This window comes from Prinia subflava, chromosome 2 (genome assembly GCF_021018805.1).
Source record: "Prinia subflava isolate CZ2003 ecotype Zambia chromosome 2, Cam_Psub_1.2, whole genome shotgun sequence".
NCBI lineage: Eukaryota > Metazoa > Chordata > Aves > Passeriformes > Cisticolidae > Prinia > Prinia subflava.
The window spans coordinates 427,472-437,842 of NC_086248.1; the positions used below are offsets into that span (position 1 = coordinate 427,472).

The window sequence follows — 10,371 nt, forward strand, 5'->3', positions numbered from 1 at the left end:
CAGCAGCATCCTGACACAGAAGTCTTTGAGGGGGATTCTGGGGGTCCCTGCCCCACAGGCCCCTTGCCTTGCTGTGCTGCAAAGCCAGGGCAGCACCAAGGAGCCCAGGGGTCCAGGCCAGCCCCGGTGAGACCCTGGCACCTGTCCCTGTGCCCAGGGCTACCCTGGCTGCTGGCACTGCCCCAGTTCAACTCGTCCAGGCCCTGGCAGCATTTACCGTGGATGCACATGAAAGATTTGGGGGTGACAAGTGCACAGGGTGGTAGCCAGGCCTCCCATGGCTAGGAGAGGATGAAGCTGGGGAGCACCCGTGAGTGCCAGCGAGGCCAGGGGGCTGCAGGGTGAAAAGCTGCAGGGACAGAGCTGGCTCGAGGGCTGCTGTGCTGGGGGGTCAGTGGGGTCCCTGCTGTGGAACCAGGGAGATGCCCCAGCACCCATCAGGACAGGGAACCCTCCCCGGAGCACAGCCGGCACCCCAAAAGCAAGACAGGAGGGGGGGTGCAGCCTGGGCACCGGCGGGGCTGGGCCAAGGGCTGCAGGGGGCTCTGCTCCCCCCGCCCGGCACGGGGCCGGTGCCGCAGCGCATCCCGCCGGGAGCTGAGTCATCATCCCCGTCCGTCACCCCGTGCCCGCCGCCCGGGGCTCCGTGGCACGTCCCCGGTGCTGCTCCTGCGCCGCTGCCAAGCAACGACCCGGAGGGAACGGCGGCCGAGCGCGGCGGGCTGAGCTGCGGCATGACGCAGTGCTGGCTGCACCGCGCCCCGCTCCGCGGCACCGGCAGCGCGGCCCGGACCGCGGAACCGGCAGCACAGCCCCGCTCCGGGACACCGGCAGCACAGCCCCGCTCCGGGGCACCGGCAGCACAGCCCTGCTCCGGGACACCGGCAGCACAGCCCCGCTCCGGGGCACCGGCAGCACAGCCCTGCTCCGGGGCACCGGCAGCACAGCCCTGCTCCGGGGCACCGGCAGCACAACCCTGCGCCGGGGCACCGGCAGCACAGCCCCGTTCCGGGGCACCGGCAGCACAGCCCTGCTCCGGGACACCGGCAGCACAGCCCTGCTCCGGGGCACCGGCAGCACAGCCCCGTTCCGGGGCACCGGCAGCACAGCCCCGTTCCGGGGCACCGGCAGCACAGCCCTGCTCCGGGACACCGGCAGCACAGCCCTGCTCCGGGGCACCGGCAGCACAGCCCTGCTCCGGGGCACCGGCAGCACAGCCCCGATCCCGGGGCACCGGCAGCACAGCTCCGCTCCGGGGCACCGGCAGCACAGCCCTGCTCCGGGGCACCGGCAGCACGGCCCAGCCCGCGGCCCCGCGGAGGAACAGATTGCGGAGACCTGCCCCGGGTGGGAGCGGGGCTCAGCCCCACCGGGAGCCACCGGCACCGGCCCGACCCGCAGTGCCGGAGGCGTCCGGGGCGGCTTCGCCCCGCCGGCCCCGCGGGCAGCGCCGCCCTCGGCACGGTGACCTCGGCGTGTGGCCGCGGGGGAGGCGACGCCGCGTCCCGCGGGGTCAGCCCGGGACAGCGCCCGGCCGGCAGCTGCTGCCAGCACCGGGCACTGCCACGGCTCTGCCCCGAGCCCGGGGCTGCACCGGGCACTGCCACGGCTCTGCCCTGACCCCACAAATATCCCCAGAACCGCCCCAAAGCACGGGGGCTGCGCATCCACCCTGCTCCCGGCTCTGCCGGCAGCACTGCGGGACGAGGAAAGACCGAGCCGCCCCCGGGGTACCCGAGCCCTCAGCTGTGCCAGGGATGTGCCGGGCACACCCCAGTGGGCACACGGAACATCCCAGCGGGCACACGGGACATCCCAGCGGGCACACGGGACATCCCAGTGGGCACACGGGACACCCCAGTGGGCACACGGGACACCCCAGTGGGCACACGGGACACATCCCAGTGGGCACACGGGACACCCCAGCGGGCACACGGGACACCCCAGTGGGCACACGGGACACCCCAGTGGGCACACCCCAGCGGACACGCCGGCCGGCCCCTCCGGGAGCAATGGCTGGAGGACGGGCAGCGCAGTGAGCGAGAACAGTGGGAGCCAGCCCGCCAAGAGGAACCGGGATGACCCCGAGCCGGCGGTGCCCGCAGTGGGACGGTGTCCAGCTGGCCGCAGCCCGGTGCCCACGCCTTGACCAGCCCTGCCCCGCGCTGCTGGACGCTCCGCCCCACAGGAAGGGCAATGGCCTTGCCAGCCCTGGCACTGGGAGCGGCCACCCCGGCCCAGCCACTCGGCTGGGGTGACCCTCCTGAGCCTGGTGTCACTCATGGAGGAGGTGCGGGGACCTCCGGAACAGGCAGGACCCGCACGAGGGGCGAGCAGGGCTGGCACGAGGGTTACAGGGCCACCACGCATCCCGCCCAGCACAGGGCACGAACCCAGCACACCCTGCAGGGCCAGGACATCCCCCGTCCTGGGGGACACACCCCCCGGGGTCCCCCCGCCCCGCCAGCCGCCTTGCCCCAGCTCTGCCCGCACCGGGAGGTGACAGCAGGTCTCTGTCCCCGTCCACTCCCGCGCTCCCCGGCGCCAGGAATAGCTCAATCCGCGCTAATCCGGCCGCGGCTCAGGCCTCTCCCCGCGCCCCCGGCCCCCCGCCCGGCACCGCTCGGGGCTGGGGTGTGGCACGGGGGGCCCCGCGCCCCCTTCTCCTGCCAGCCGGGACGGAGCCGAGCCGCAGAGCCCCCCGGGCCCGGGCTGGGCCGGCCGCAGCCCCCGCGGCCCCGGTACCTTGTGCGAGTCGAGCGTGGGCGCGGGGCTGCCGGCGTCCAGGGTCCCGCTGGACGGCATCGTGCGCCACGGGCGCGGGCGGCCGCCGCCTCTTCAGCACCTGAGCGGGCCCCGCTGCGCCGAGGAGGGGTCCGGGAGCCGTCCCCCGCCGCCTGCCTGGATCCTCCTGCCCCTGCGGGAAGCGGAGAGGGACGGGGGTGAGGGGCTGCTCCCGCCCCGCCGCCCCCCGGCCCGGCCCCAGCCCCGGCAATTATTAACACGCCACAGCCTTGACTCGGCCGGGCCGGGCCCCTTCCCCGCCCGAGCCCCGGCCCCGGTCCCGGGGGCACGGTGGGGTGCGGGGTGAGGGGTGCACGGTGGGGTGCGGGGTGAGGGGTGAGGGGTGCAGTGTGTGACAGGTACACCGTGGGGTGTACGGTGTGGGCTCAGGGTGCGTGGTGAGGTGCACAGCGTGGGTTTGGGGTGCACGGTGTGGGGTGCAGTCAGTGCAGGGTGCGTGGTGAGGGGTGCAGTGTCAGTGCAGGGTGCACAGCGTGGGTTTGGGGTGTACAGTGTGGGGTGCAGTCAGTGCAGGGTGCACGGTGAGGGGTGCACAGCATAGGGTGCAGCTGGGTGTGGAGCAGTGTGGGGCACAGGGTGCTCAGTGTGACATGGGGAGCCCATAGGGGTGCAGGTGTGGGGCACAGGGCCCATGGTGTGGAGTGCAGGGTGTGGGGCACAGGGCCCATGGCAGGGAGTGCAGGGTGTGGGTACAGGATGCACGGCACAGGGTGCAGGGTGGTGGGTGCACAGTGTGGCATGGGGCACCCAGCGCAGGATGCTCGCTGTGGGGTGCCCTCTGCACAGCACGGGGTGCCCAGTGCATGTTTTGGGGTGCATCGTGCACCTTGTGAGAAGCAGGGAGGGGGTGTGGGGTATGAGGGGTGCAGGGTGCATTTTGCGGGGTGCAGGGCACGGGGGCAGCAGGGCTGTGGGGCACAAGGTGTGGGGCAGGGGGTGCAGGACAGCCCAGGAGGGGTGGGAGGTGCAGGGGGCACAGGGCAGGGTTTGGGGCGTGGGGTGTGTGGGGTACACGGTGTGGGGCAGCAGGTACAGGGTCTGCACGGTGTAGGATGTGTGGGGGGCTGGGGGCTGCGGGGTTGTGGGGTGCACAGTGCGGGGTGCAGGACTGGGGGGCCGAGGAGGCCGGGGGTGCTGGCTGTGGGTGCGGGGAGCTGGGGGATGGCGGCCGGGGGCTCGGGGGGTGCGGGGTGCGTGGGGCGGGCTGTGGGGTGCAGGGCGCGGGGTCCCGGGCGCAGGGTGCGGGGGGCCGGGGGCCGGTGGCGGGGGCCGGGGGGGCCGCGGGGGAGGCGCCAGCCGGCACCTGTTGCTATGGCAAACGCTGCATTCGCCATGGCCGGGGCTGCTGTTGCCTTTGGCACCGGAGCTGCAATTTGTTTCTAGAGCTTTCCAGCCGCAGCCGTTCCCAGCGGCGGGCGGGGGGCTCGGGCGGGGGCTCGGGGGGGCCGGGCCGGGCAGGGCGCCGCTCTCGGCCCCTCTCCCAGCCCAACGCATCCCCCCGGGCCGCGGCCACTGCGGCGGGGGCTGCCGGGGGGCTGCGGCCGCCCCCCGACACGGGCACGGGGAGCCCCGGGATTTGGGGTGCTGGGCCGGGGCTGGGGGACAGGTGGGGGAGCTCAGCCTTCCCTGCGCCAGAGCCCCCTGAGCGGCCCCTCTGCAGGCTGGGCCGGGGGGAGGGCGCGGGCAGGGGAAGGAGGGGTGGGTGCAGGCTGGGGGCGGAGGGTTGGGGTGCTGCCTGTGGGACCGGGGGGTGCAGGAGGCCGGGGGGGGTGTGGGGTGCAGGCTGTACCCCCAGGCTCGGCGCTGTGCCGGCCACCGGGCGCTGGGGAGGGGCTACCCGGCCCCTTCCCTCCGCAGCGCGGGGAGCCCCCGGGGAAGCCCCGGCTCCATCCCGGCCCCATCCCCTCGGTGGCACCGGGGTGCCCACCCCAGCTCCCCGCGGGGACACTCGGCCCCGGCCCGGCACGGCCCTGGGCACGGCGGTGCCCGTCGGTGAGGAGCCCGGGCTGGCACCCCCCGCACCCGCAGGACTCCGCTCTTGGCTCTCTGTCAGCGGCTGTGCCACAGCCCCCGGCACGGCACGGCCCGGCACGGCACGACCCGGCCCGGCACGGCACTACACGGCCCGCCACGGCCCGGGGTGCCGCTGGCAGAGCCCCCCACCATGCCCGAAACCCCGGGGACCGCGGTCCCGCCGCGCCTCGGCGCAGCCCCGGGGCGGGCACGGCACGGCACGGCCCGGCACTGCCCGGCCGGACACGTGCGGCCGGGAAGCACCGGGGACACCGCGGCGGCACCGGGCACCCCGGGGGATCCCCCCTCCCGGAGGCGCCCCGGGGGTCCCGCGGCCGGGGGTCTCCGCCCGCAGCCCCCGGCCCCCGTAGGCAGCGGGGTCCCTCCGGCAGCCCCGCGGGGCGGCCGAGCCCCCCCGGCCGCCCGGTGCGGCGGGGCCCAGCCCGGTTGGCGCTGCCGAAGGGGCAGCTCTCGGCTTTGATTCGCTTCCAGCCAACATGGTCTCCAAACGCTCTAAAAATAGTTGTTCTGCGCACAAACCCCGCGGCGGCTCCGGCCGCCGAACAAAGCCGGGGAGCCGCGGCGGCCCGGCCGCCTCCCGCTGCCCGCCCCGCGGGGCCCCGCCGGAGCGGCCGTGCGGGACCGCGGCCCCGCTCCCCGCGCTCTTACCGGGCTGCGCTCGCTGCCGCTGCTGCGGGACGGGCCGGGCGGCACGGGGGGCTCGGCACCGTGCCCTCGCCTCAGGCCGCCGGCACCGGCCTCGGCGGCATCCCCCGGGCGCCGCTCGGCTCGGCGGAGGGGACAGCCCCGCGGTGTCCCCGCGGTGTCCCGGCGGTGTCCCCGCGGTGTCCCCGCGGTGTCCCCGCGGTGTCCCCGGCGCTGACCGTGCGGCCGGGCCGGCGGGGCCCCGCGCAGGCGGCGGTGCCGCTCCCGCACGGCAGGAGCGGCGAGTCACGCTCGCCGCGGCGGCAGAGGCGTTCCGAAGTAGGTTACCTGCGCCGGCTGGGCGAGACACGCGGCAGCCACCGGCACGAAAATGGAAAACCCACCCGAAATCCCGCCTTTTTTTCTTTTTTTTTTTTCGCCTTTTTTTTTTTTCTTTAATATATTTAGGGACCTCGGTGGTGCCGTGCCGCAGCCGGGAGCCTGCAGGGACCTAACCGGCCATTTTAGGTGACGGCGAGCGGGGTCCCCCGCAGCCCCGGCGCCGGTGGCGAGCGGGGGACACCGTCACTGCAGTCCCCCCTCCCCCGTCCCGAGGTGACCCCGCGTGCGGCGGTGACACCCCCGCCTTGGCCGGGGTCCCCCGTGCGCCGGCGGCGGTGGGGACGCACGAGGGACCCCGGCCAAGCGCCTCTCCCGTGACAAGTGCCGCAGCGTATTATTATTGTTGTTGTCACTTTGAGTCACTGCCACCGCCGCGCTCCTCCTCCTCCTCCTCCTCCTTCTCCTCCTCCTCCTCCTTCCCAGCGCCAGGGAACAACTCCGGGATTGACTCAGAGGGGACAGGAGCGGCGGCCGTGAGTCACCCCCGCCCTCCGCGCCCCCCACCCCTGACTCACGGCGGGGGGGGCCCCCCGAGCCCCCCTCAGCGTGGGAGCTGCTGCCGGGGGGCAGGAACACGGTGGGCGTCCCCGGGCTACGCAATTTCGCCTCCGACAGATGGTTGTGCCGAAACCACCGTGGCCTTGACCTCATCTCCGGAGTTGTAATTTAGGGGTGAAATATTTGGCCTCCGCGGGAGGAGCGCCCGGCCACACGTGCCACAGCTCTGGGAGCCACCGCCACCAGGGCCTGGGGCACTCGGGGGGACAAAGTGCTGGAGAGAGCGGGGGGGATCCTAAAAACAGACCTAAAATGGAGGGGGGACCCTGGGGTGGTCAGCAGCACTGAGCTGGCCCGGTGGGGCACCCCAAGGATGGAGTCACTGCACCCACAGCACCCCCAGGATGGAGTCACTGCATCCACAGCACCCCAGGGAGCGATTCACTGCACCCACAGCACCCCCAGGATGGAGTCACTGCACCCCACGGCACCACTGCACCCCATGGCACCCCGGGAAGCAACACATGGCACCCCACAGCACCCCTGAGAGGGATGCACAGCACCCCACAGCACCCCACAGCACCCCAAGGCACCCTAGGGAGGGATGTCCTGCACTCCAGGGCACCACAGCACCCCATAGCACCCCATGAACAACACAGGGCACCCCACGGCACCCTGGGGACCGAGGCAGGGCCCTGCCCTGCTCCACACCACAGCCAAAGCCGGGCACCCACTGCACCCACAGGCACATCTGTCACAGCAGGAGCAGGGGAAGGCCAGGGGAACAGCAAAGACGGGATGGGATAATGGGATAATGGGATGGGATGACAGGATGGGATGGGATAATGGGATGGGATGGGATGGGATGGGATGGGATGGGATGGGATGGGATGGGATGGGATGGGATGGGATGGGATGGGATGGGATGGGATGGGATGGGATGGGACATGTGTGTGAGAGCCCAGGGCCAGGCTGTGGCGCAGCTCTGCAGGTGGGACAGTGTGGATGGGCCCAGTAGGATCATGGAGAGGCAGCTGGAGCACCGGGAATGTCTCTGTGGGAGCACCCAGGAGCTCCAGGAGAGGCTCTGACCGCAGTGAGCAGCGCCCCGAGGGGCCCTGGGTCTGGGAGCTGCGCTGGGGCAGGATCCAAGCTGGAGCGATGCACGGCAGGAGCGGCAGGATCAGCAGGATCGGGGCCGGCCGCGGGCTGGGAAGGGCGGTTAACCACGGGAGCAGGCCCGGCGCCCCGGCACGCGCCGAGCCCCGCGGCAGGGGAGCGGGGTGGGGTGCTGTGCCAGGGCAGCGCCGTCTGCCGCGGGTTCCTCCCGCGCCGCAGCCCCAACCCGCCCCGGCCTCGGGGCCAGCGGCACCCGGAGCCATCCCCAAAGCCCGGGAGCGCCTGGCACGTGCCGGCTGCGCGCTGCCCGCGGGCGCCGCGCCTCGCCGGGGCACGGCCGTGGGGAGCGTGGGAGGCGCAGGGCGGGGATGCACCAAAACAAAATTACAAAAACCATCGCCCGCGGGCCTCCGAGCGGCCGCCACGGTGGGGTATGGCATGGTGTGACACGGCGTGGTGTGATGGCATGGTGTGACATGCTGGTGTGACACAGCACGGTGTGACATGCTGGTGTGACATGGCACAGTGTGGTTATGGTGTGGTGTGACGGCATGGTGTGATGACACAGTGTGACATGGTGGTGTGACATGGCATGGTGTGACATGGGGGTGTGACACGGCATGGTGTGGTATGGCACAGTGTGATGGCACAGTGTGATATGGTGGTGTGACACGGCACGGTGTGACATGGGGGTGTGACACGGCATGGTGTGGTATGGCACAGTGTGACATGGTGGTGTGACACGGCACGGTGTGGTATGGCACAGTGTGACATGGGGGTGTGACACGGCATGGTGTGGTATGGCACAGTGTGATATGGTGGTGTGACACGGCACGGTGTGACATGGGGGTGTGACACGGCATGGTGTGGTATGGCACAGTGTGATGGCACAGTATGGCACAGCGCAGTGTGACAGCGCAGGGCTCTGAGGACACAGCGGTGGCTGCCCCTGGCTTTCAGGGGCACAGCCAGTCAGGGTCATCAGGGGACACCGGGGGACACCGGGGGACACCGGGGGACACCAGGGGACACCAGGACACACAGGGCCTGCGGCCTGGGCAGCGGCCGTGCCTCGAGGCAGCGCCGCGCCACCGGAGCTGCTGCGCCGGGAAGTTCGGAGCTGACTCAGCACCGGGGCCGGTCCCGTGCCCAGCCGGGGCTCCGGGGCCCTCCCGGCGGTCACCGGCACCGGCAGGCAGCGCCGAACTACGCCGGGCCCGCGGCGACACCAGCGACGTCACACAAAGGGCAGAAACCAGAAAGAGGAACTGGGCTCGTAGGAAAATCTCATTTGCCCACAGGTTTGCGCAGGCGAAACACCCCGGAAAGGGGGGGAGGAAAGGCGGAGGGAGGGAAGGGAGCAGGGGAAGGGAGGGAGGGGAAGGGGAGGGGGGGAAGGGAGAGAGCAGGGGAAGTGAGTCGGAAGTAGGAAACGAGTGGGAAGGGGAAGTGAGGGCAGAGGGGGGCAAGCAAGAGGGAAGGGGAAAGCAAAAAAGGAAATGATGGAAGGTGGAAGGAAGGGCAGGATAAGGAGCCAGGGGGGCTGGGGAGTGCGAGGGTGGCGGGAAGTGAGCAGGAAGGGGGAAATGAGAGGGAAAGGGAAGGAAGGGGGAAGGGGGAAGTGAGAGGGAAAGGGAAGGAAGGGGGAAGAGGGAAGTGAGAGGGAAAGGGAAGGAAGGGGGAAGGGGGAAGTGAGAGGGAAAGGAAAGGAAGGAGGAAGGGGGAAGTGAGAGGGAAAGGGAGGGAAGGAGGAAGGGGAAACGAGCAGGAAGGGGCAGCGCTGAGGATGCGGGCAGGGAGCGGGAAGGGGCAGCAGGGAGGAGAGGCACGGGCAGGGCAGCAGAGCATGAAGGGGACACGGAGCGGGCAGGGGCAGCAGCCGTGCCCGTGGGGGATCGGCCGCGGGCAGGACGGGCCGTCCCCGCCGGGCCCTGCCCGGCCCCGGCCCCGCGGCGCTTCCCCTCCCCCGAGGGGATTTTTGGTGCAAAATCCCCGAAGTTTGGGCAGGGCCGGCCCGGCCCGGCCGCTCCCCCGGGAGGCCCCGCCGCGGGCAGGGCAGGGGCGGCCGCGGCCCCGCGGCTCCCCGGGGGGCACACGGCGGTGACACCGCGGGCCGGGAGGGGACCGGGGGGACACCCGGCGGTGCCACCGGGCCCCGCTGCCCTTCAGCCGCCCGCGCCGCGCTCAAGGACACGGCGGCGCCGCGGGGCCGGGCCGGCCGGGCCGCGCAGCCACCCCCGCCCGCACGGCCGGGCCGAGCGGGGCCGAGCGGGGCCGGGGCGGGCGGGGGCGGCCGCGGGCCCGGGGGGGCCCGGCGAGCCCGGCCCTGCCGCGTTTTCCTGCCGCGGGCCCGGGACGGTGGCGACACCGGGGCCGCGCCGGCCCGGGCCGAGCCCCGCCGAGCCCCGCCGGACGGAGCCGAAGTCCGCCGGAGGGAGCCGAACCTGGGCCGTAGGGACACGAACCTGAGCCCCGGGGACCAGAACCCCGCGGAGGGACCCGAACCCCCTCCGGAGGGGCCCGAGCCTCTCCGAAGGCACCACCCGAACCGAACCGGACGGAGCTGAACCGAACCGAACGGAGCCGAGCCCCGCCGAACGCATCATCCGAACTGAACCGAACGGAGCCGAGCGGACGCGAGTGTGCCCGAGCGGAGCGCAGCGCGCCCGGGGCGGGCCGGCGGTGCCGGTGCCGGTGTCCCCCCGGTGCCGGTGTGCCGCTGTCCCGGTTACCTGGGCCGGTGCGGGCCCGGCGCAGAGCCCCGCCGAGCCGTGCCGAGCCCCGCCGAGCCGCCGCCGCCGCTGCGCTGCCCGGCCAGGCCTCTTCCCGCAGCGCCGCCGCCTCCACTGCAGCACCGAGCCCGCCGCGCGGTCCTAGAGCCCGCCGGCC

The 10,371-nt window shown here is 72.9% G+C and overlaps 1 protein-coding gene across 1 annotated transcript in view; it reads right to left on the reverse strand.

Annotated features, from left to right (window-relative positions):
- Positions 1 to 10,371, reverse strand: part of DNMT3A (DNA methyltransferase 3 alpha) — a 34,893-nt gene extending 24,522 nt beyond the window's left edge. Inside the window, 2 exon segments of the mRNA XM_063422398.1 lie at positions 2,746 to 2,917; positions 10,215 to 10,371. Of these exon segments, the coding sequence (XP_063278468.1) occupies positions 2,746 to 2,805 (60 nt within the window). The 5' untranslated portion in view covers positions 2,806 to 2,917; positions 10,215 to 10,371.